General features: G+C 35.5%; 2 protein-coding genes across 6 annotated transcripts in view; one reads left to right on the top strand and one right to left on the bottom strand.

The window, feature by feature from the left end:
- EXOC5 (exocyst complex component 5) overlaps positions 1–4,442 on the bottom strand; it is a 46,507-nt gene extending 42,065 nt beyond the window's left edge. Inside the window, exon 1 of the mRNA XM_066343019.1 lies at positions 4,182–4,442. Within this exon, the coding sequence (XP_066199116.1) occupies positions 4,182–4,208 (27 nt within the window). The 5' untranslated portion in view covers positions 4,209–4,442. The remainder of the gene's footprint in view (positions 1–4,181) is intronic.
- A 147-nt stretch (positions 4,443–4,589) lies between these two features.
- AP5M1 (adaptor related protein complex 5 subunit mu 1) lies at positions 4,590–24,511 on the top strand. 5 transcript variants are annotated; one of them, XR_010746236.1, is made up of 10 exons: positions 4,590–4,953; positions 8,253–8,898; positions 13,378–13,605; positions 14,944–15,083; positions 16,055–16,140; positions 16,234–16,352; positions 17,806–17,902; positions 20,075–20,808; positions 22,078–22,128; positions 22,243–24,511. XR_010746236.1 is itself a non-coding variant. In XM_066343020.1 (8 exons), the coding sequence occupies exons 1-8, from the start codon at positions 4,880–4,882 to the stop codon at positions 20,155–20,157; spliced, it is 1,473 nt and encodes a 490-aa protein (XP_066199117.1). In that variant the 5' UTR covers positions 4,590–4,879; the 3' UTR covers positions 20,158–24,511. The 5 variants fall into 5 exon arrangements, 1 of the variants encoding a protein (XP_066199117.1); XR_010746237.1 differs by lacking the exon at positions 22,078–22,128; XR_010746234.1 differs by having other exon boundaries at positions 22,078–24,511.
- The last annotated feature ends 2,132 nt before the right edge of the window (positions 24,512–26,643 follow it).

Raw genomic sequence — 26,643 nt, 5'->3', positions numbered from 1 at the left:
TTTACTGTCCACTTTATTAGAAAATCCCTCCACCCAGTTCCACAAACACAAACCTAACTGATTCTTTGTATATCATTCAAATACCACCTCCAAATCCATTCGCACTTCTAGAGGCAATCTTCCCATCTTCTCAACTCTTTTAGCACTTTATCTAGACCTCTCTGACACCATTTATAACTTTATTTCAAGAGTATGTATTTATATATCTATTTTCCCTCCCTCTATTTAACAATAATGGCAGGTAATATACATATAATTCAACATTTTCCAATATATGTTCGATGGATTTTACAAAATTAATAAGCATTACAAAATAAGTCTCATGGTTAAAAGTTTGGAAAACAGAACTCAGAATTTTTAACACACCAAGGTACACTGTAAATCTCTAATGAAACAAAGTATGCCCATTTGCAAAACCTATTTGGCCTCTGACCCACTCTGGGGTTTTTGTAGAACATAACATATGATGAATATTTCTATGGCATGCAGCTTCATTGATCTTGGCACCTTATCTTGAACTTAATAGTTACGCAGCAAATATTTGTTGAATAAATGGGTAATTGACCTTAGTTAACAAAGAATTCCCCATTAAGGTAACTTGCCCCAAAAGAAGAAAAGACACCAGAGGAATAACAAGAGAAAAAAATATAAAGTGAGAAGAGAGTCCAATGCCCTCAGTAGTGCAATAAGAAAAAAAAAAATCTGCAATAACAGAAAAAGAATTTACTACCACAGCCACTTTTTATATATGAAGGAATTAATCCAAATCACCTGGAAAATCCTGTTTAGAATGTGTATCCTGAGGTGATGATTTAGAAACACTGCACACAGATCCTTTCAGAAACTTTTGTTAACAAGGGCAGAAATTAAAAAGGTATTCTGTTCAATTTCCAGGATACTTACTTTTAAAATAATTGAGTAATCTATTACTAATCATTTCTGTCAACTGAGAAAATACCCTACAGTCGATTTTATTGTATGAAAATGTTTATGTTTAAAAAAAAAAGGCAGTTTCATGGGAACAATAAGATTTAAATAGAGTTAACACATGAAATTTCATGAATTTAAGGCATAATTTTGCACTGATATGACCTCTATCAATAAGAAAAAATGAAAGCATAACTCAACTTAATAGCGCATTAAAACCAGGATGCATAAAAAACAAAATATCTTGACTACTCCTGACCTCTGCTTCCCACAGTTCTCCAACTGTGATGAAGAAAGGGAAGCAAGAGAAAAAAAATCACTCCCTGATTTGTCCTTCAACCTAGATACTATGGAAGTAGCAACAGGAAATAGCAGCAATGACGGAGGTTTGGTTTTTTTTTTTTATCCCCCCTCATCCCTCTAAAGCAAAGAGACCAACTTTTCTCTTAGGGATGAAAACTTCCAATGAGCCCACTGTAGGGTTGAAAAGATAACTATATTTCTTAATCATACTATTAACATTTAATTGTAATTATTAATGTAATGCTTTTCCTATTGATGAAACAAGCTACATATGGTTAGGAAAAAAAAAATCATGTAAGTTAAGATCCATAAGCATGTTTAAGATTGCTATATGAACCTGGTGGCCAGAGAACTAGCCTATCATCATCACTCTATCAGCAACGATTTTCAACTTTTTTCATTTCATGGCACACATAAATTACTAAAATTCTACAGCATACCAAAAAATATATATATATTTTTGATCTGACAAAAAATAGGTATAATTTTGATTCATTCATAGCAGATGGCTATTGTTGTGTTGGCTGTTATTTTTTATTTGACAATCTAAGGGAAAAGAGGCCAGTGTCCCTGACTAAATAGTCAGACATAACCATTTTAAAAATTCTTGCAGTGCACCAGTTGAAAATTGCAGCTCTATCAGTAAGTGAATATTACCATATTAGCAGCTGTCACATAACTGGAGACACTGAGTTAAGTTAAACCCTAATTTGGTTTGGCTACTTTACTAAATTGTGAGATGCTAGAAAGCAAAATATAAGGTCTACCGGAAAGTTCTGTCCGTTTTTGGAATAAAACAAAATACAAATTTTTCTTACTGTCAATAAACTTTATTAAAAATATAATTGTCATTATTATTAATGATTTCTTGCCAACGTGAGGCCAATTTGTATATCCCATTTTTGAAAAATGTTTTATCTTTTGATGCGAAAAATTGAACCACTGCTTGTTTGATATCTTCTTCATTTTTGAATTTTTTGCCCTTCAAAAAATTTTGTAAGGACAAAAACAAGTGATTGTCGGGGGGTGCTAAGTCTGGGGAATATGGTGGATGCGATAGACATGCTTCTGTAGTATTTCTTGCTTGTTGAAATTCATAAAAATTACAGTGGCGTAAATGAACTTTATCAGTAGCCATGGGTACACTATCGCTTCACACATAAGACTAACATGAATCAACTTTGTTTCAGTTAATTTGCTACGTCAGTATGTATACATTAAGTGATAAAAATAGAGAGGCACACATGTGCCAAATAAACATGTGCTTACATGTCAAAACTTGTTGTGATAGAAACGAACAGAACTTTCTGGTAGACCTTATATATCATTTCTCTACATCCTCCTCTTACCACTGCAGGGGATCAGAAATGAGGCACACTTTCAAATAAGTTATGTGGATTCATGTGGTCAAACACTTAAAAAAAAATGGACATACTATGGTCTGAAACACCACTGGAAATGTCAAGCAGTAGTCATTAACTCAAAGATCAATGCCTTATAAATTGTACAACAAAATAAGTTTTCTATTAAAAGCTAGCTGGTCAAGTATTTCATTAAGTAAATTAAAGACCTCAACTTTATAGTTTTCTACCTTCATAAGATGTAAAAAATAAAACAAGAAACTATAGAACTCCTTATTTAGAATCATGTCCAGCAACACACAGTAAAAGCTTTTAACAAAAAGAATGTCTCCCTGCTCCTGTGTCAATCAATAAACAGATGGAATTAGAGAAGTTAAGGTACTGTATCTCTCAACACTTAAATCTGAGGAAATGTAATTAATACTTCCAAATTCTTTCTTGTAACTATAAATTCTTCACTTACAAATTATTTTATTGCAAATTAAGACAATGGCATATTATTCCGCTCAACAAAAGCACTATCTATCCAAAAGTGAGAGAAACCCAAACTATAGTAACAGTAACAAATGTGAAAAGTTCAATAAAAACTGTGGCGTTTACACTTTAAACCAACACACACACACACACACACACACACACACACACACACGCTGAATCTTAACCCGAAAAAGGATCCAGTTTTCACGTACGGAGAAATTCGCTATTTTCAACTGCAGTCTTCTCAATTATTACTTACTTTGTTACTCAATATGAAACAAACACACACAAAAAAGGGTCCTTCCTTCCTTTTTCTTCATACCTCTGTTTTCACTTCTTTCACAAATGGTCGTTTCATTGTTTTGTGGTCCAATTATTATTTTTCAATTCTCTTATCTCAAAGATCCCAGCTTGTCACGTTGGATTTCATTAGATCAACTTTTAAGTTTTAGCCACTGAAAGCTCTCACGGAAACATCAGCAGGGTTCTCTAGCTAGCAGTGAGGTGGTATCACGAACACAATTCCCCGAGACCCGCGCACTACTGTTAATCTTAGTTTGGCCCCCATTCAGTCTAAAGAGTTAAGTAGGCCGTTATTGTCCTAAAAAATACGTCGACCTTTTTCCAGGGTTAAGAGTAAACCGGCATGCACAAGAGAGCCCCCTCTCTCTACTAACGGAATGGTCACAAACAACAAGAAGTCCCCAATCGTCCCGATCTCGGGTGGCCCCCGGAGAAATTACGCGAGGATCCATCCCAGCTACTACACGGGACTCGCCCAGCCTGGGGCTCCCGACTCCCCTCCGCGCCTGAGTCAGCCCTTCCCACCTCTCGTCCCGAGTACATCCCCAGCCTCCCAGGCTCCCGCCTCCCCTCCGCCTTTAGGACTCCGGGATCCCGTCCCTGCCAGCCGCCCCCCCCCCCGCCCCCGGCCCGACCCCCAAGCCGCCCCTCCCCCATTTCACGCCCCGCCCGCGCCAACCCCGGAGTCGCCACGCCACCCCGCCGCTCCGCTTCCACACCTCTCTTCCGAGGGCTGCTCCCGGGCCGCGGCCCTCCCACCTGGCCGCCGGCACCCGGCCTGCCACTCCCTAGAGAGCCGCCAGGACCCACCTCGAACAGCTCGGCCGTCGTAGCCATCCCGGCCGGCTGAAAGGCTCGCCTCGCGCTGGACGCCGTCTCCTCTTCACATGCTGCGCCTCAGCGGCGCCGCGCACTGGTCCCCGCTCCGCTCGCCAGCTTCGGCTCCCGGACGCCCCAGGCTCCCCAACTCCCCACCGAGACCAGGCGGGGAGCGAGAGCGGCCATGAAGCGGAGCCTCAGACGCCTGTCAGCTGCCTCCCGGCGCCGCCCGCGCCGCTCCCATTGTCACCGCCTCGTACGCCGGAAGTGGAGCTGCGCGCGCCGGCTCGGCAGTCGGGAGGGGCTGGCGAGCGGAGCGAACAGCGGCCGCACCACGGAGAGGCTTGTCGCTCGAACGAGTGAGAAAGCATGATCCTCGCGGGCCACCATCCCGGAAGTGGACTTGAGAGGAAGCTAGTACTAGGGTTGCTGGGGGATAAGTTTTCGATATTCTAGGTGCGAACTCACAGTTTTTGTGGCATGTGTTGGCCAAGACGAACTCAGAGGTTTTGTTCACTTTTTCTGAAGTAGCTAGCTTCTCTGCTGAGCCCGACCTGTTTGTGGTGAGGCAGAAGGTGGTTCGGATGAGTAAGCCTCCGGGCTACTGATAGGAGTCCATCTGAGAAAGCCGGTCTGCGCTCTGCCTCCGTGGCGGCCTTAGGGGTGATCTGATGCTTTAGGGGCTTCTCATGGCCCAGCGAGCAGTGTGGCTCATAAGCCATGAACCAGGAACTCCACTTTGTGGCACCGTCAGATTCTCCAGGTAAATGCAAATTGGAATTCTCAGGGATGATCAAGCGGAGGAGTGGATCGTGTGGCATAATTCTCTTTTGCAATGAATCCCTGGCCCGCCACCTAGGACGAGTTACTTAACCTCTTGTTTCACCTGCTAAATAAGTATTTTAGTGATGCTACCTCAATGTTGTGAGAATTAAATGAGTTGATGCTTGGCAAACATTAAGTTTTATGTATTTTCTAATACAGTGTTATTTAGTATCACTGTACCTTAAAATTAATTTTGGACATGGAGATGAAAGAAAGGAAACATTGAGCACTATACATGTTTAAGTTTTTATCTTTCGTTAATAAAAATAAGTCAATGACATTTTAACTCATTCTTCTGGGAAACCCTTATTGAGCAATATCAGACTTATTTTCATATTGTCATCTTTCATTACTAGAAATTTTCAGGTGGTTTAACGTTACTGATTGTTGAAGAAAATTGAAAAAAGATTAAAAAATTAAATTATATTCATGTGGCCAACACACGCCACACTTTTTTTTAGATGGTTTAAGCTGATCTGATTTCATTTTTAAATTTGCCACATTTTCTGAAAATAACTCTGAAGAGTGCTAGACAATAATTTCATAAAATGTGGGTGGCAATTAATTTGTTTCACCTTTTATTTTCAGTGACTGTTGACAGTTATATCTTGCCAACAAATTCAGTCTTCCCTGAGAAAAGCTCTACAGTGAAGTAGGGTGACACTGAACTGAGATTGAGGCAGGTAAAGATGAGTGTAATTTAAATGAAACGTGATTAACAATGTGGATATGAAATTCCCACTTTGCAACCTAAACCATTTTTGCAACTAAGGGCAACAGAGTTGGAGTTTCCTATTCCCCTACCCCCAGGTTACATTTGTTGTACTGCAAGCGAAGAGGTTAATAGTATTCTTTAGTATGATTCATCAGCCTCGGTTTGTATTCTTAACATTAGTTCTATGTCATTTTTTAGCTACTATAGTTATTTTCTCTTAATTTATCATTGCCAATTAACTTGATGTTGCCCTTGATTAAACAGAAATCACTAAGTTTATTGCAAGCAAAGTAGTTAGTGCTTTAGGAAATTAGTTGAAGTCTTTCCCTACCCTTGTTTCCCAAGGATATCTTCCTATGTTATCTTCTCTTAACTGTATAATTTTATCTGTTAGGTTTTTATCTATAGTCCATCTTTGGGTACAGTGTTAATATAGGAATCCCATTTTGTTTTTCTCTATACAGTTTTCCAACATCGTCTTCCAAACAATACATATTTTTTTCATTGATTTGTGGGGATATTAGTTTATTATGTTTCCCATATAAATATTAGTCTGTCTCAGTTCTACTACTTTGTTATTGTACCAATACCATACTCTAGGTATATATGTGGCTTTGTAGCTATCTCAATATCCCATGGAGGTAATGTTTTTTTCCTGCTTCCAAAAAATAAGCTCCTTGAAGAAGTCATGCTTGTCTTCAGTATTTTTCCCCACTGTGCTCAGAATATTTCAGAAGAAAAATTCAGATATGTTTGGGTGGTTAGTTCAATATCTCTATGCAGGCAGCTAGTTGGGTTCAGATAATTCACTTATCACTTACTAATTCTGTGTTGAGTGAACTAGATTAGTTTTATTAATTTATGTTTACTGACCTCTTGGGGCTGGTGGTAGGGCTACACAGATATGCACTGGCATCTTACCCACATATATGCCACAAGATAATGGCCATCATGCAAGATTTTAAAAGGCAAATGATCTTTCCTGTATCTAATTACTTTTTCCCAACAACAACAACAAACTTGGTTTAGATTCTATTTTAGAAGTTTGCTGCCCAGATAGATAGTAATAGTATCAGGTTAAGTCTGGCTGAGGTTGGTATTGTACCTCATAGTTGTAGGGCCATTTAAAGGTATAGTCCTATTTTAGAAAAGACTTAAATCTGAAATGGCAGGTTGAGTCATCCAACAAAAATATTTATTGAGTACATATTGAAGCATTGTAAAGGTCCCAGATTAAAATCTTGTGTTTACATTTAGCTGTGAGGTTCTTATGCTTAAGAACTTTAATTATTCTTTAGGTAACTAGGAGATAAGGCACTGTACTAGAGTTTAGTCCAAAGTTCTCGACTATTCTTATTCAGAAACTCAGAGAAAGAAATAGCATTGACCTATCACTCCCTCCATTACTGGAGTGCTGGCTAATTCTTTCCCCTTCTAACCAAGAAATGCATCAGAATGTAAATGAGTTAGTTCCACTAATACACTGATAACTTGAATACATTCTTATTTTTCTTTTTAAAGAATATTAGTAAACATCAATATTTTATTAGTAGAATTAGTGGGAAAAAAATCTTTTGGCCAGGTGGGTGTGTTCTTGGTCCTTGATGAGAATTACTGGTATGTTCTTTAGCCATCCCTTTATTTCACAAATAAGAAAAAAGACAGGGAAATTGGGTGATTTGCATAGAATTTAATAACCAATAGATGATTCTGTTCTGGACTGTGAAATGGAGAGGTAAGGAATAGGGAAAGCATGTATTTTTGGAACCAAGAAACATTTTTGTAAATGAACAAAAGCACCTTCTATTCTGATTTCCCCCGAAAGGGGATGAATTACTAACTTACCATTCAGTGTAGAGCACGCAAATCATAAAAGATAATTCAGATTTTTTTTTTTCATTACCTCATAATATCTTCCAGGGCCAGAGAGGTAAACCAGTATTACTGAAAAGCTCATGTATTTTGTGGAGGTTAGCAAGAAAACTCAGGGTACCTGTAATTCACTATAGGTTGAGTAGACTAGAACATTCCTTTTACAATTATATCATCTCAGCTAATGAATTCAAAATGGTAGAGGGTTAATTTGAACCATTTCTTTTGATCCTACTCTACTAAGATGGAATCAGGAAAAAGGTTTTTATAGATACCTAAAATGTGTCCAGGTATACACTCTGCCAGCCAGATGGGAATCTGAATGGCCAAGAGATTAGGATTTCTAATTAGAACCATGTACTGTACCTATTTAAAAAATGTAACTAAATTGAATTATTCTTAGTAATAGATAATGATACTTTATCAGTTGAGATAATATAGCAAGTATGCAACATTCAGTTACTATAGTCAGAACATAACATGTAATATGTTTTCTTGGTTGTGGTTTTTGTAAGTGTGTATGTATTTGTTATTGCATATTTTGTTATTACTGTTTACCTTCATTTTTGAGTTTGTTTTTTGTGTTTGGATTCTACCATTTTTATTTTACTTGGAAGAATCATTTGTAATGTTTTTGTTTCCATATGCAGAAGGTATCCAACTGTTGAAAAACGGGCCAGAGTCTTCAATGGAGCAAGTTATGTGCCTATTCCTGAAGATGGTCCCTTTCTTCAGTCACTCCTCTTCGAGCTTAGATTATTGGATGAAGATAAGGACTTCATGGAGAGTCGTGATAGCTGTTCTCGCATCAATAAAACATCTGTTTATGGACTTAAAGTAGGAAGTGAAGAACTCTGGCCAGTTGTTGCTTTTCTGAAGAATGGCATAGTATATGCTTGTGTTCCACTAGTTGAACAAACTTTATCCCCTCGTCCACCATTAATTAGCATCAGTGCAATTTCACAAGGCTTTGAACTTCTTTTTGGAGTACAGGATTTTCTTTACTCAAATCAAAAAAATGATGCTGAACTACACACAAAATTGAGCCAATTGCCTGATTTGCTTCTGCAGGCTTGCCCGTTTGGAACTTTGTTAGATGCCAACTTACAGAATTCATTGGACAGTATTAATTTAGCTTCTGTGGCGCATCCACAAAAACAGCCAGCCTGGAAAGTTGGAACATACAAAGGAAAACCACAAGTTTCTATTTCTATCACTGAAAAGGTAAAATCCATGCAATATGATAAACAGGATATAGCAGATACATGGCAAGTAGTTGGAACTGTCACATGCAAGGTGAGATTTTTCTCTGGTACTTGTTTTATCATATCATTTAACATCTATGGAGAAAAGTAAAACTTACTGACTCTAGTTTACATTGTTATATGACATTTTTTATTTTTATAATAAAAAGCAGTCATTAGATGTTAGATTCATGTCAAATTTGGTTAGTTACCTTTTTGCAGTCCTTACTAATTGTGTTATGTATTGCGAAGTAATAAATTGCTCATTGTCTCAATAAAGAACTACAATATCCTTATCATTCCAGTGTGTCAGGATTTCAGGAGCTGCTTAGCTGGAATTTCTAGGGTGGAGTCTATTAAGATCACAGTCAAGATTTCAGCTGGAGCAATAGTCACCTGAAGGTTCTATTGGGGCTGGAAGACCTGCTTTCACGGCGGCTCACTTACATGGCCTTAGTTTCTTTATATCAGGGGTCCCCAAACTATGGCCCGCAGGCCACATGCGGCCCCCTGAGGCCATTTATCCAGCCCCCGCCGCACTTCTGGAAGGGGCATCTCTTTCATTGGTGATCAGTGAGAGAAGCATAGTTCCCATTGGAATACTGGTCAGTTTGTTGATTTAAATTTACTTGTTCTTTATTTTAAATATTGTATTTGTTCCCATTTTGTTTTTTTTTACTTTAAAATAAGATATGTGCAGTGTGTATAGGGATTTGTTCATAGCTTTTTTTATAGTCCGGCCCTCCAACGGTCTGAGGGACAGTGAACTGCCCCCTGTGTAAAAAGTTTGGGGACCCCTGCTTTATATTACATGTGGACTTCTCAACAAGCTGCTTAAGAATGTCCTCACAGCCTAGTGACTAGTTTCCTGTAGATCAAATGATTAGACAAGAGACAGACACAGAGCACAGGTAGAAGCTACATTTTTTATTACCAAGACTGAGAGGTTAGATAGAATCAATTCTACCATTTTCTTTTCGTTAGAAGTAGCTCACTAAGTCTGGTCCACATTCAGGGGAGATGGAATTAAACTCCGCCTCTTAAAAAGAATCATTTGTGAAAATATTTTGAAACCACCATGCCTATTTTCCATTTCTAAAGGGGTGAAATTGACAAGCCTCTGATTCAATATCTAAAACCATTTTAAAGGCTCCTGTTTTACTTAAACAAGTCAATGAGTTAATGTAGGGTTCTCTGGTTAGAAAATCAGAAAAGACAATGAAATAACAATACAGTTAGCAATGATCAGTACCATGTTGAATAATGATCCAAAATAAAAACCATCTAGGTATAATTGTTATAGTGCATATTAATATTCTCAGATATCTTTATTCTGATATTTTATTTTCTAATGAATATAAACTTTTTATATCTCAAACTTAATATTAAGTGACTTTGTACAAATCCTACAGATAAAAGTGGATTTCCTTTTCTTCTTTCTTTCTTTTTTTTTTTTTTTTTTTTGCCTTTTCCAAGTGAGAGGAGGGGAGATAGAGAGACAGACTCCCACATGTACCCTGACTGGGATCCACCAGGCAACCCCGGTCTGGGGCCAATGCTCTGCCCATTTGGAGCCATGCTCACAACTCGGCTATTTTAGCACCTGAGGTGGAGGCTCCATGGAGCCCAGAGCTGAGGTGATGCTGTCTAACCAAGCCATGGCTGCCAGAGGGCAAGAGAGAAAGAGTGAATGGGCAGGGGGAAGGGTGGAGAAGCAGATGGTCGCTTCTCCCATGTGCCCTGACTGGAAATTGAACCAGAGACATTCACAGGTTAAGCTGACACTCTATACCACTGAGCCAACCAGCTAGGGCCAAATGTGATTTCAAGAACAGAGATGTAGAACAATCCTGGCTGACAAATTAGGTCTTTCTTTTCCCTTTTAACTTTAAACTGATCTAAGAGTTTTTGTTTTAAACTCACTTTTATCATGATTAAAAATACATAGCAGTTATTAAGTTTATTAGAAGTATTGTAAATAGCTCCGAAATTGAGGTGTTCATGGTTTATGTTATTTGTAAGTCTTAAAGTAGTTGAATCCTACTTTTTTATAAGGTAAAAGTAGAAAAAAAGTAGAAAATTCACCATTTGTTTTTTCTTGCTGTGACAAATAGGGAATATATTATATATATAATTTATTATTAATTAAGATCATAGTGTTTAAATGTCTCAGCTCATTAATAAGCTGACCCTAGTTTATTGCATATGAGAATATTGGATTGATTCCTATTTCTTGTCTGATAACAAATTATTATGATGGAAAACTTTCTTCTTTAAAAAACCTTTCTTCTAAAAATAAAGAGTAGGGATATACCTTAATCCACATACTAAACGTTTCTTTAAACTTGTATGTAAATAGTATATCTGTTAGCCAAATATTTTTTTAAGTACTTTAGGAGCTTAGTATTTAAAGGAGTTCTATTATGAGGCCTATGTAAGTGGAAGTAATTATCTTCATTGTATCTTAGTCTTAGTAGACAACCAAAAGCCAACAGATTCAAGTCCTATTCCCTACTCTACCACTAATTTTTTACATATCTTTGGAAAAGTTCTAATTTTTAAAATTTTTTCTCATTTTTAAAATCAGATAAGTTCCTAGGTCTCTTCTGTTTTTATCATTTCTAGCTAAAAGTCCACATTTACATTTGCCAGATTGGTTTAAAGGGTAATGCATAGATTTCTTCTAGAATGAATGTTCTCACTCTATAGTAAATGACTGGTGATCTAGTATTTTAAATGCCTAGGAAGCAGATAATTTGTTGGTGGTTTCCGTAATGGCTGCAATTTTCTGATCCCTGGAAGAATGTTAGAAGCTAATTTAATAAGTACAAACTGAATATTTAAAAATTTTAATAGTATTTGCTATTAATATTTGCACACTTTATTACCTTCATAAATATCTGTCAGAAACAAAACTTTTATTCTTGCTAGTTCACATATAACGAGAGAAAAGTAGCAAATGATTTAGAAGTTGAAACACTAATATATTTTTTAAGTTTTGTTGTAAGATTACTTGGTATTTTTATGTTCAGATATGATTGATATTGTAACTGTCACCAAAACCTTTGTAAGATACTAATTATGGTGCTGATTATATGTCTACTTGCTTTCCAAGTGCTTACACTTTATAGAACATACATTGTTGAATTTACACATATGTCAAGCAGTAGATAAAACAAAAAGGTGAAACATTTCATATTAGAATGGAAAACAAAGATAGACTCCATAATTAGAAAACAATATACATTCAGCAAACAGTTTTTGAGTGCCTCTTGTGCATAGCAGTGTGCTAGACACTAGATGTGAAGGAAAACAGGTCTGTGAAGCTGTCAAATCTGGCTTCCATGGCCTTCCTACAATTCTTTCTTTCCCTTTCTTATGCAAGTGTCTAAGTACCTCTCATTGGCAAGCCTGACCACATAGGAAAAAAGATGCTGGGCTTCTCTGCATTGCGGCAGTAGGCTATGGAGGGGACAATACAAAACATAAGGGCTCACAAAGCATCAAATGAGCTGCAGTTACAAAGAGAAAAGATTGTAGCTGGAGGCAATAGCACATACAAAAGCTTGAAGGTGTGCCCTGGCCGGTTGGCTCAGTGGTAGAGCGTTGGCCTGGCGTGCAGGAGTCCCGGGTTCGATTCCCGGCCAGGGTACACAGGAGAAGTGCCCATCTGCTTCTCCACCCCTCCCCCCTCCTTCCTCTCTGTCTCTCTCTTCCCCTCCCGCAGCCAAGGCTCCATTGGAGCAAAGTTGGCTCGGGCGCTGAGGATGGCTCTGTGGCCTCTGCCTCAGGTGCTAGAATGGCTCTGGTCGCAACAGAGCAATGCCCCAGATGGGCAAAGCATTGCCCCCTGGTGGGCATGCCGGGTGGATCCCAGTCGGGCGCATGCAGGAGTCTGATTGCCTCCCTGTTTCCAACTTCAGAAAAATACAAAAAGAAAAAAAAGCTTGAAGGTGTATAAGACATTATGATTTTATTCAGGAAAATTCAAGAATCCAATATGTCTATAGCATCGGTGGCAGGGTAAAAAATGATTAAAGAGGTAGGTGGGAGCTAAACAATGAAAGGTATTAAAAGGAATCCAAAACTACGGAAACTACTGAAAGGTTTTGGGCATGGATACAATCTAATTAGAATTATTTCTCATTAAGGTAACTTGATACTGATGGAGGTGGATTGATTAGAGGAATAAATTCTAAATACATTTAAAAGACTAGGACAAAAATTATAAGAGCCAATACCAATGTGTTTGCAACAGGAATGGAAAAAAATGTGTTTTAAACAGGAATGGGTTTAAAATAGCTTTTTAAGGGTTCTGAATATAAGCAGTAGGACTCCAGGAAGACTCTCCTGGTCTCCACCTTGGGTGTCTGAGAGCATGATAGAACTTGTAACGAGAACAGAAAGCAAAGAAAACAAAATCTTGAGAGAAAAGTGAGTTAAGTTATGGGAAATGACTCAGATAAATTCGAAAGCCTCACGCTGAAGATATGCTTCTAAGATCTTAGTAATGTTTCCTTTTGTATTGCAGTGTGATTTAGAAGGAATCATGCCAAATGTTACCATCAGCTTGAGTCTCCCCACCAATGGATCTCCACTTCAGGATATTCTAGTTCATCCTTGTGTGACTTCTCTTGACTCTGCCATTCTGACTTCTAGTAGCATTGATGCAATGGATGATTCTGCATTTAGCGGACCTTACAAATTTCCATTCACTCCACCGTTAGAGTCATTCAACTTGTGCTACTACACTTCCCAGGTAAGTAACCTTGGAAATGTTGAGACTTTGCAAATCATTTATACATTTGGTCTGAATCAAAACGTTTCATGAGTTATTTACCAGACAGTAATTGAAGAGTGAAGATGAAAATTCAATTCTTTGAATAGAATGCCTCTTAATGTCTAGTGTCTCTTAACAGCACTGAATGGTTTTCTAATTCATGGGATTTGTTATTTTTTTAATGTTCTTTAATAAGAAGTTATGGTCTTAAAAAAGATCCTGGTGTGATCTAGTCATGGTTTGAACTCTGAACATGTAAAAATGCCAATAATCCTAGACAAGTGTTGTTACAAACATATAATCAACTTTTTATTGCTTATTGAATAATGACTGTGTGTCAGACATTGTCCTAAGCACTTTATAGGCATTTTCTCTAGTACTTTTAAAACCCTTAACGAGTAGGTATTATTAGCCCCATTTTACAGATGAAGAGAGTCTCAGAGAAACTGAATGACTTGTCATGTAACAATAAGTAGCAGAAGCTAGGTTTGAACCCAAAATTCCAGACTCCAAAAGTCAGTGTCTTTTTTACTGTACCATTTGCCTTTTGTTATAATTGTCAATCAGTAATTTAGAAAAACCTACTCAAGCTAGCTTAAGTAAAGGGCATTTATTTTGAGAATGCAAGAAGCAATCTCGTTCTTATTCAAGGATAGGAAGTAAACCCAGGCCATACTGGAACTGGAATTAAAAAATAAAAATTAAAATCACTCTATACGCAAGGTCTACACAGTCTGTCTCATCTCTGCTTCTCAGTCTTCTCTTCCACCTGCTTTCTCTGTCTGCACAGGTTTTCCAGCACTAGCTTGTCATACTGTAAAAGCAGGTCTTTCCTATTTCCTCCTTCAGATGTACCAGAAATAGTGATTGGCTCACCCCAGCTTACAGATTGTCTCCCTTTCATTCAGTCATTGATAACCAATTTAGTAAGTTACTGCTGAGCTGGGAAAACGGGGAGGGAAGTGTCACAATATACGAACGGGGCAGCAGGAACTCTGGGCAGGGTGGCCATGCATCTTCTATAGCAGGTCGTAGAGAACCTGAAGGAAGGGAACCTGGACAAACCAGAGTAGGAAAAAGAATATAAGATGTACTGCCTACCTTTCTCACCTCTGAAGACAGAACTGGAAGCATTCCTGCCCTTATAATGAATGTAGTTCCCCTAATCGAGCATCCAGACAACTTAAAGTAACTCATTAGTCTTAAAGACATATCTGTACATAATGAGTATTTACCGTAAGACTTTTTTCTCAATCACCATTGATATTTTAGACCCATTAACCTGAGAACTATATAAAACTTTATGTTTATTTCCAGGTTCCTGTCCCACCAATTTTGGGCTTTTATCAAATGAAAGAAGAAGAATTACAACTAAAAATAACAGTTAATTTAAAACTTCATGAAAGTGTGAAAAATAATTTTGAATTCTGTGAAGCTCATATACCTTTTTACAATAGGTAGGAATAAAAATAACATGATGTCATGATTTCTGTCTTCCTTTGTACATTTTCACTGCTACAATAAGTTACCTGTCTTTGTTTTTCACCTTATTTTTAAGATTTTTATATGTTATTGAAATGTTGATTCTAAACCATAATATAGTCATAAAAATTATCTTTACCTTGAAATGTGTCTTCATTTTTCTGGTTAAACTTGTTAGTAAATATAAACTTAAGCCAAGTTAGCTTTCTCAGGGATTATTTCACTTCTGGCTTTATTTCTAGCATTCTGTACTCTATATACACATCAAGCCCAACTGTTGACAATCTAGTGAATTACGTCAATCATATCATAAGATTACAGTTGATCCGTGAACCAATCAAGGACTGGGTCACCAACCCTGGCACAGGGGAAAATTCGTGTATAACTTTTAACTCCTCAAAAATTTAACCACAAAAAAAAACAAAAACAAAAAAAACTTAACCACAGCTGGCCCTCCACACCTTTGGATTCCCATTCATGGAGTGAAAAGGTTGAGCCTCGAACAACATGGTTTTGAATGTGTAGGGACCTGTGTTGTTCGTGGGTCAACTGTACTTTCTCATCAATTCTACTTTTAAACTTGTTCTACAACATAGTTATTTTCAAAGGTTATCCAAATGTGTAGTAAAATCATAGTTTTAATATTATGTCAATTGATGTGACAGTGTATTCTATGAGTTTATATTTGTCTTTAGAATTGATAATGAAATGTATGTCATCACCAACAATGTCTTCAGAATTAATAACGAAATGCATATTATCACTTAACATTAAGAAATGTTTATTGTGTTTCTGACATTTTAAAAAATATTATTTCTTCTATTCTGTTCTGCAAATTTGAATATAGAAATGCTTTTATGCTTTTCTTGTATTAAGTAACAGTAGCAAGATTTGAACCTGTGATTCTCTTTCTTTTTTTTTTTTGCATTGTATTCCTTTATTAAAGAGGTCCAATCACACACGTGGAATACAAAGTAAGTTTTGGCCAGCTTGAAGTATTTCGAGAGAAAAGCTTATTGATCTGGATCATTGGTGAGCCAGGTTTTGTTTATTAATTATTTTTCATTTATTTGCTGTAGAATCTACTTAGTTTAGGATATTCGATTGATGTGTTTTCAATTTTAGGACAGAGGTTCCCAAAATCAATGGAAATTAGTCTTTCTGGAACTGTAACTTTCGGAGCCAAGAACCATGAGAAGCAGCCATTTGACCACATTTGCATTGGGGGTACAGCATATTTAAAGGTAAATATGTGTGTATGGCTAGCAGGAAAACCTAAATAGAATAGTCTCAAAGAAGAGAGCTTGAAATCTTTACATAAAAGCATTAGGAGAAATGGTAATGAAGCTAGAAGTACACCTGGGGTATTCATTTCTTTCTCTTGGTTTCAACTATGTCCATGAGCTTAGTTTCAAAGATTATTATAAAAATTCCTGCTTTCAGATATTTTTCAGGAAAAAATATGGGATGTTACTACATTGGATGTTTTTCAAAGGTAGGGATTAAGACTTTTCATTTTCATCACCTAATCAGTTACAATTTAATCGAAAGCATGTACTACATATTTGTGTTCCTAGAATAGATTTATTTTTATAATGTCTAGTTTTGTGGAAATCAACCTTGTCACAACAAGCAAGCCAAAGCTCTTTACTAATGAAATAATATGAGCTGCAACAGGAAAATAATTGCAAAGATCTGAAAATTACATTCTATGCAAATGATAAGTTGGTTTGGTAATCAAAAGGAGAAAGTTGGGAAATAGGAGAACTTTGCAGGGAAGGGAGATAGGAGGAAAAAAGTATATAGAAAGGATATCAGGATGTTGCAGAATCAGGGGCTTTCAGCAGCAGAGATGAAGAGGAAGGAGCACAGCAAAAGGAGACTGGAGCTCCGGAAGCTGTAGAACTCTAGTTAATGGGAATAGCAGTGTGATGCAGGCACCCAGCGCTGTGCTTTCAGAGAAGGTACTAATGGCCCTTTCTAATAGTGCAGCATAATAACTGGCATTTATACTGATGATGCCACATTATCAATTAAATTCAGGAACTATGGATTATATTTTAGAAAAGTTTTAATAGGTGAGAGAGGGGGTGATTTCTAAGCTTAGTTATATAAAAATTACATTTCAGTTTTCAGAAAATTAAGTAGAGCATCTCATTTCTTCTAAACACCAAAAATAAACTGACGTTTCTCCTTTAGTAATTGCACTGTTACATTTTGGTAGAAGATGTATAAGTTTCTGCCTGTAGAAGAATTATGATCTGACTATATCACAATCACACAGCCCTAGAGGTAAAAGCGAATATTACCGTAGGGTAAGGAGCACCAGCTTTTGGAATCAATCAGGTCTAAGGTCAAATGCCAGTTCTGCTCTTACATGCTGGGTTGCTAATTGCCCTCACCTCTGAGCTTCAGTTTCCTCATTATATGATAGGGATACTTTGTAGTATGGGTTAGAGTTCCTATTAGGGAGGTGCCTGGTTTGTGTGAAGGATTCATAATGCCACCCTTTCAAAGAAGTGGCCCAAATGCAAAGGGGAAGTGGTGTGTATGTGTGTACTCAGGTTCAGTATTTGTGATTATAATTTTGCAAACTGTGTCAAGTAAATTCCTAGAATTGCATCAAGAGGGAAAATGTGGCCATTATTTTTACCAAAAAAATTACCTCAATTTGATACATTTTTCTTCTTTTTCTAGCTTCATTTTAGGATCTTAGATTACACACTTACTGGGTGTTATGCAGATCAGCATTCAGTTCAAGTTTTTGCATCAGGAAAACCAAAAATCAGTACACGTAAGTTGTGTAGATCCATACTAACTAGAAGGAATTAAAATGGTGTTAATCAGTTATTACCTAAGGCAAAATTAAAATGTAACAGAAAGAGATCAGGGAATAATCCCAAATTATAAAAATTCTGACCTAATCCTATTCTGTGTAACAATTTGTGGACTTTACATTGCCCTCTGCCTCTTTCTGTTTATGAACCTCTCTTGATGAGCGAGTGTTGACATAGAGATGGGCCTTTGTGTAAAAATGGATTTATTTTGCTCTGTGTATAATACACACTTTTATTTAGGGCTTTAGTGTTGGACAGACAAGGTTTAAGTCTAGCTCAGACAGTTTGTTATCTGTATAATTTTAGACGATTTAGTGAACTTACAAAGTTTTAGTTTCCTCACCTATAAAATAGAAATAATAGTATTACATATTTGCTTCAGGATTGTTATGAGGTTTAAATAAAATTATATTGGCCAAGCATGATGCTTAGCATGTAGCATGGATTCAATAAATGTAGATATGATTATTTAACATTTTAATATTTCTAGCAAATGTGGTCAATGAGCATTATTTAGTGCCCTCTATTTTACAAATAAGAGGGCAGTAGAAAGAAGGTTTCCTGCCTTTGGTGAGTTTGTTGGTTGTTAAAATATATATGTATATAGTATATATGAAAATATTGGGAGACAAAAAGCAATTTATAAATGAGTTCAAAATTATTTAATTCAGATCAAATACACATACATATGTGGCATAGAACAGAAAAGTAGCTAGAATAAGGTAGCATTAGCAAAACATAAGCAGAAACATTTTGCCTCATATATTAAGGAGAATAAAGCTGTTATATTTAGATAAGTATTTTTTAAGTGAAGGACTGGAGTCTTTAAAATAGGAAAGAAAGATAGGGCCTCTCACTTGAAAATTTCAAAATAATTAGAATGCTAAGCAATTACTTGTAAAGGGTAATAATAAATTCTATGTAATGTAATTAGTATGTCATATTCTTTACCTCCCAAAGGCTTTTCCTGTTTTCTCCTATACTGTGTTTATGTCTGTTTTTTTTTAAGAGATGCATATATACAGAATAGTCTTTATAATGTTCTTTTTCTAAACTCAAACAGATCAATATTTTAGCATTATCTTAATTTTATATATCTGTGGGATACTGAATGCAAAATGTTCATTTAAATAATAATGGCTAACATTTATGGCTTACTGTGTTCCAGGCACAGTTCTAAGTATTTATGTGTTAACATTATTAATCTTTACAATATTCTATTAAGTGTTGTTACCTTTATTTTACGGATGAGGATTTGGCAGAACAGAGAGATTAGGGTCCCATAACTAGTCCCATGGCAGAACTGGGAATCAAACCCAAGTAGTCCGGCTCTGGAGCCTGGCTACTTAACCGCTATGCTGTGTGCCTCTCCCTGTTACTAAGTTCCCAAATTGGAGGCGGGGAGATAAGGTAATACTGTATATCCCACCTATCCTACCTATATCTTTTTCATTATGAAGAAGGGTATGAAGAAGAAAGGTAAAAAAGGCAGAACTGGATATTTACTGATGTATGTGACAATAAGAATTCACATGTGTAAGCTCCAAATGAGCATTATCTTAATTTTATATATCAGAAAACTAGTTCAAAGAGGGCTGTCATTTGTCCAAAGCTACAAACTATTAAAGCAAAAAGCTTAAATTTGAATTTTAAGAAACCACGGAAGCAATCTTTTTAAAACATTCTTAGAAAGTTGGGTATTTATTCCAACCACTGAAACTTTGGATGGATAGAGAATAATTTGCAAAATCAGAATCAGGACCTCTATCAGATTTACAAAAGAGAAACCAATAAAAAATTTTAATGTTTTTGTACTTGGAAGTAAAAGTTCATCAGAAACAATTTAGGGGAAATGTGAGGGAAAAGATTTGGCATAAGTGAAGGATGTTGGCCTAAATTTGTCACAAATAAGCTTAAAGATAGATTATTTAAATATTTAATGAGTACATTTTTAAAATGGTAAAAGTTATAATAATGCCTTGATAAAGTCAAGATAAAATGAATATTTAAAAGGATTGCCTTCCTTGAAATAATTGTTTTCCATGATTTTAAAATAACATGACTTGCTCTCTTATTGAACTTTTGTTAATATAATATAATCTTATCATTTCTTCCTTTTTTTTTTTCAGACCGGAAACTAATTTCTTCTGACTATTACATCTGGAATTCTAAAGCCCCTGCTCCAATAACACATGGATCATTACTGCTGTAATTAGCTCATGTTTAAATAGGATTTATACAATAGTAACATAGCCTAAATTAAATCATAATCTTTTATTTTTAATATGGATAACCTGTGAATGAGAAATCATTGAATGATTTTATTATAAAAATGCTCATGTTTGATATTTTTAGTCAATATTTTAAAGACAAATGTCGCTAGTTTTATTATTCTTTGATTTTACCCGCATATGATTCAGAGCATAAACCAAAAATGATTCATTTCAGGCTTATTTTAGAACTAGTCTTGGGTCATCTTGCCTCATGTTCCTTCATGCACCTGTGGCAGACATGGCTAATCAATCCGAACCCTATTTCTCTACTGAGCTTCCTGGATACAGGCTTACGTTCCTCTTCAATGCAGAGCTACAGGCAGCCACTCCTGATGGATTGTAACTGACTTGCAAGATAAACTATTTGCTCTTCCAAACCTGAATACTCAGCTCCTCGAACATTTTGTTGTTACGGAATGCCAGAGATCACATAGAAACAACTGTAAATCTCTTGGAAAAACAGCCAATGAAAACAAAGGGAAATTGTTTAAGTAGTAGCCTGCCCTTAGTTATAACTATCCAATGAACTTATAAAGAATATGCATAATTCTACTTAAGATGTTTATCTCTGTTCTAGAGTTACTTTTCAGGTAAGTTTATTATCATATTAATCTGCTACAATAACAATTTTCTTAGGGCATCAATACAAATAGTAAGAGAGGTGGTATATCTTCAGAAGATGAGCATAGTGTTTTCTGATTACTTACTGTGTGCAGCCAAAATTTTAAAGATAAATTTAGGTAAAATATTGGTCTTTTATTTATTTTTTATTAAATTCATTAATGAATGCAGGTAAGTTTCAAAAGTCATTCTGTGAATAGGGTGTATCATTTAATCGTATTTCAGTCTCATGTAGCATATTTTCTTTAAATGCCTCATTCTCACTAATAGTTATTCTCTTGGTTTCTTCAGGAACCATCTAGTCATATTCTTTATCTGTTTTAACAATTATATGTCTTACTGTTTTCAAGACAGATTATTGTCAAGTTGGACTTTAAGTGACCATTCAAGAAAAGATGAAATCTCAAGATCCTTAAAACTTAATCCATGTCAAGTTTCTTTTTATAGAACAGAAGTAGAAGTGTTATGGAAAAAATATTCACTACAGATTAGTATTCAATTAAATTCTATCTTGGCTTCTATTTTTTAATGAGTTGCCTAAGGAAAAGCTTAGAAAAAGCTGCTAACTCCTTGAACGAGAGGATAGTTTGAAGGGATATAGCATATAAATTTAGGATTTGAAATATGATTTTTTAATTAAGGTCAATCCTACTCATTATAAATTCTCATTTTCTGCAAGGCATTATCATAGCATAATATTCTCTGTTCAAATTATCCCAAGTAACAAAGGAAATGAAATAACTGCCTGACCAGGACTTGAACTTGTTATTATAGCTTAATCATAGATAATCGGTAGTAAAAACCTTCCCTTTGAAAGAATAAAAAAATTATTCCCCTTAAGTTATTTAATCTCTCTTAAACTCAAGGGAAGCTTAACATTTAACTTACGTTAATATGAATGGAACCATTTGGACATCTTGATTATATAAATGTTTAGCAAAGTACAGTAAGATAGGCAAGAAGCATTTGTCTAATAAGTAGGCAGAGATTCAGTATAATAGTCCCCTAGGGCATACTTTCTTTAGAAACAATCAGAAAAACCAATGAATCTTTGATTTGACATTTCTAGAAACGTGAGGAAAATCCAGGGAGTCCTGGAAAAGTGTAGGGGCCATGGGCAACCTGATGCCATCTGTTGCCATTCCATTCTAACATAACACTACAGAACTAAAACCAACTCATGTTTTTATCCTGTTGAGATCAGCTGGACACATTGTGATGCTTTTGATTTTGTCTAGAAACCTGTCACTTCAGGATAATTTCTGAAGACAAAGTCTGTTTCCCGTTCGGTAGGTGACCTGTTTAATGTTTTCCCTGTGTCTGGGAACTCCTTAGTGTAATCAGCGACCTTTGAACTCCACAACTAATCCTGAGCTATTTTGTATTCCTTACTCATCTTTAAGGCTGGACCTTTCTTTTCTTCAGAGACCGCTGCCACAATTAAAGAAGAAACAGCTGCATTTCAAAGGGATTCCGATTCCAGAGGCTTAATCGTGATTGACATGTTCTTATTCTAAGCTATAAGACACTCTAAGAGTGCTTTCTTGGGTTAAAACTTCAATCATTTTCTAAAAAATTATCTCACTATGGATTTTATTCATTTTCTTTGATAACTATTCTTTGCATTTTTAACTTGAAAGATGCTTTGCGTTTGCAATGAATATGAGCACCTACTTCCAAAGATTTGGATGGTGTTAGACCTATTCTAGATGCAAAATTGCTAAATTCCCTTTTAGTGCCAAAATATGATTATGAAATCTGATGTCTATCATATAGGTAATTATTCTTCAGTAGACCCAAAAGGTACAAAAGGTGTTAGATTTCTGAAAATGTGCTCCAGAAAAGATGGTTTATGATTTTGGTAAAACCCTTCTTTTCTCAACAATATTTTTAAAACGTTTTAAAGCCAGAAGTACCCTTACAGAGGTGGGCATTATTTTATTTTTCTAAAAATAATTTATTTCGATATCAGGTTTGACATAAATAGCCTTGTCCAGAATTCTTAAGAGAAGTATTTGTTTAAAATGTTTTCTTGATTAAAATTTAAGATTTTTACACCAACTATTATATATAATATGAGTTTAAATTATTGTGAATTTATATATATTGTATAATTTAAGGTTTCTCAAAGCACCGTTTTATACTAATAACAACAAATACTTTTTCCCCTTATTTTATTATAGTATCTCAAACCACACTATAGACATTCATAGACTCCTGCACCACGCCTGAGTGGTAGGTAGTTCGAGTTTTCATCCAGACTCTGCAGGGACTGCTGCCACAGCAGAATGGTTGTTTCTAAGACAAAGGTCAGAAAAGGGATGTTAATAAACAGTCCTCAGGTTTAAGGGACTTTTTTAGGATTACATCTTAAATTCCAACAAATCAGATTTAGGAGTTACTGAAAGTGAAATTGATCCATCCCTCATCCAAACTTTGCAATACTTTCCTGTTCTGACATCATTTAGATAGTTAGCTGTATTATCAGATTAGAAACCATTGTACCACGCTGCTGAAAGGAAAAGGAGGCAAAAAGCTAAACATAGGATGAATTCTGAACCTTTTAACCTGGCTGAAGTAGTCAGTCCCTGTTATGCAAATACCTTCAATCCTCTGCTAAGTTCAGTGGAAATAATTTTCTTGAATGACAGGTTTATTCAGCAAGGATTCAGTTGGTGATTAATCCCCCTTTGATCTAGGGTATTTCACTTAACTACCAGTTACCTCGTTCTGACAAAGTGCAACTGAGATTAGGGCGATCACTAGAACACTACCAGGGTGTGCGTTTATTCTCTCTAACCTTTTAAAGCAAGGGCCAAGAATGCAATTTATTTTCAGTATTTGAAGATGTAAAGTCCTGTCTGCTAAGTTAGAAAGTCAATTGAATACCAAATGAAGTTTATTTCTTACGTAATAGAACAAACATTTCTTTTTGCTTTGCCTGACAATGATTTTTGGAAACATAGGCTTTGAAGAAAGAAGAAACAAAGACTACATTCTAAGGCTATCTTCTAGTTTTGTTTCTTGTACTGGAGAGTATGCTTATTGGCTCTGAGATAACTCAAAAATCAAAACAGTGGCTACAAGTTAAGTTGAGAAAATGCTTCTGTATCATTAAACTTCATAGTTTCTTCCCATTAAAAAATGTCATGCTATGTGGTAAATCCAATTGGGGAAAACATGTAACACACACTGTTCATCCTAAGACTTCTGATTTCAAAGCTATATTTGTTAACTTTGTTCTTTCTTGAAGAAAACAACTTATGTACCCATCATAAGAATAATTGCATTCATTTTCACAGTGAAGATTTTTGTTTATAAAGGTAAATGATGCCATTACAAAAATACTTCTAATTATTTTAAATTATCACAATAACCATTTCCCACAGTATTGTTTACTATTTTCCTGCCTTTTCATTTAACTGTGTACCTCTTTCATAAATTTAAAACTTCTAAATATTCTATGGAATTTTGCACATTTTAAGAATAAAATTTTAAGATGTGTTTTATGCTAGTTTCTTAAAAACTTCATGTTTAAAAACTTATAAATGTCAGTATTTATCTGATAAGATATCAAATTTGTTGGTCCTGGTCCTCATATCTTTCAAGATCCTTAAAAAAGAAAGCAATGGAACTATATTATTCCATACGTAGGTGGGACATAATAGTGAAACTAAGAGACATTTACAAGAGTGTGGTGGTTGGGGGGGGGGGATGGGAGAGGGATAGGGGGTGGGGAGGGGCACAAAGAAAACAAGATAGAAGGTGATAGAGGACAATCTGACTTTGGGTGGTGGGTATGCAACATAATTGAACGACAAGATAACCTGGACTTGTTATCTTTGAATATATGTATCCTGATTTATTGATGTCACCCCATTAAAAAAATAAAATTATATATAAAAAAAAAAAAAAGAAAGCAATGATTTTTAACAAAATTTATTTTTAAATATTATTATTAGTGATTAATTTTATTATAGACAAAGTGTTTATAAATGCTTTATAATTGTCCATTATTCTAGTAGCAGTTTGCGATACAAGTTATGCATTTACATAATTTTCTTATAAATTCTTTGGGCTCAAGAGTCTTTTGTGACCCAGTTTTGAAATTAAAACAGTGACTCCTTTAAAGAACTACATGTCTAATTTACCTTGGTACCAGCCTCTCAAGTTTCAGTTTAGTAACCAACCTGTTTTCAGGTATCTTTTGATAGCAAGTTATTTAATCACAGAAATTTAGGATCAGGAAAAAATAAAAGATGAAAGTTAGGATCCCCTGGCTATGTTGCTAAGAAACTAGTGTTTTTAATAATTCACTATGCAGTAACTATTTAGTTAATAAAATGTTGCAATATATTTTGAAATATGCCATCACAGGATCTATATAAAACATATTCATGTGTGTATATGTAATGTATATAATACATATGTTAGTGTGTGTGACTTGGTGGGTTTTCTTATGAAATATTTTAGTATCATGTCAGAGGAAGAACATTTGATCTTCCCTCCAAACACAATGTTAGTAATGAGAAAGTTCATTAAAATATAAATTGCCAAAGAACTCATGAGATTACTCTTACAAAATGATTACGAGCTGAAGATAGCTTCTAATTTTTTTCAAAAGCCATTTTATGGATATGATAATATTGTCCAGATATAGCCTGTAGCAGTGCAATGCCTTATCTGTTTAGTTTGCTGCCTTGTAAGCAGGGTACTTGGAGGTCCAGGTTGACTTCTCTGAGGCTCTGGCTAATCTGCATAATTGTTGACAGGGTGGTGTTAATATATGATGCCCAGCATTTACAGATGACCGTGGGCTCGAAACCACCTGCTGAATTGTGTTTTCAATGGGACATATGAAATTTTGTATATTTTAATAGTCTATTAAAACATTTAAAGCTAAAGTGTGTTTCCTTTTAAATGTCTTTCCAAGTGATAGTTTTCTAAAATTAGGTTTAGATAACACTTTTCAGTAACAAAAATGAAAATAATTGTTATTCCTCTTAAAAATGTTTACTTTTTCTTTTAAGGGACTTGAGTGCCCTCTGCAGGTTGTGAAGAGATAATTAATGACTATATTTCATTTTAAATCCTGTGATTTTTCCCTTTTAGAAGCGTAGCTTGCATAAATGTGACCTATTTTATATTGTTAACTTTGTTAATTTTCAGGTGATTGAGGGAAGAGTTTCTTTTCCTGACTTGTTTTATACTTGTGTTCATTGTGAAGACTGTAATACCATTGAAATTTTCCTAACCACTTAGCTAGCACTCTGAATGTTGGAACTATACACATTGGAACTAATGTAAAATCCCTTCCAGAATGGAGATTGGGAAATTTGAGCTATTTTGAAATTTAGTGAAGATGTGGAGAATAACTTGGTTATTTCCCATAATATTTTTAGAATATTAATACATTTGAAATAAGCCTTTTTCATTATGCATCATGTAAAAATCTTAAATTACTTATATGAGTTCTATTTCTTAATGTTATTGATGAATGATGAGTGTGTTTCAGCTAAAATAAAACTTAGTATTTATTTAAACAAAATTAGGATGGAACAGATACTGCTCTGGCATTATTGTTTCATATGTCTATTGACTAGAAAGTATTTTTGTTTGAAGAGCAAAGGGCAAAGATTTCACATTAAGTCACTCATTTCAGTACTCATTTCTCAATGGGCATAACAGATTTCTTTCTAAAGGATATAGGAGTTCATTTTGTGTGTAAAACTATAGAACTTAAGCAGTGGTGGCATTTCTGATTAACTTGAAGCTGCCACGGGACCTAAATATGAGAACAAGAG

Source organism: Saccopteryx leptura, chromosome 6 (assembly GCF_036850995.1).
Source record: "Saccopteryx leptura isolate mSacLep1 chromosome 6, mSacLep1_pri_phased_curated, whole genome shotgun sequence".
NCBI classification, from domain to species: Eukaryota; Metazoa; Chordata; class Mammalia; order Chiroptera; family Emballonuridae; genus Saccopteryx; species Saccopteryx leptura.
Note: the sequence above shows the minus strand (reverse complement) of the source record. Positions and strands in the feature narration are given on the sequence as shown.

Bases quoted from the DNA above. Each gene is read 5' to 3' on its own strand.
- AP5M1 (XM_066343020.1), top strand. From the start codon at position 4,880: ATGGCCCAGCGAGCAGTGTGGCTCATAAGCCATGAACCAGGAACTCCA. The intron at 13,606-14,943 runs GTAAGTAACCTT...GTTTATTTCCAG, and splicing joins TGTGCTACTACACTTCCCAG to GTTCCTGTCCCACCAATTTT. The intron at 16,353-17,805 runs GTAAATATGTGT...TTCTTTTTCTAG, and splicing joins GGGGTACAGCATATTTAAAG to CTTCATTTTAGGATCTTAGA.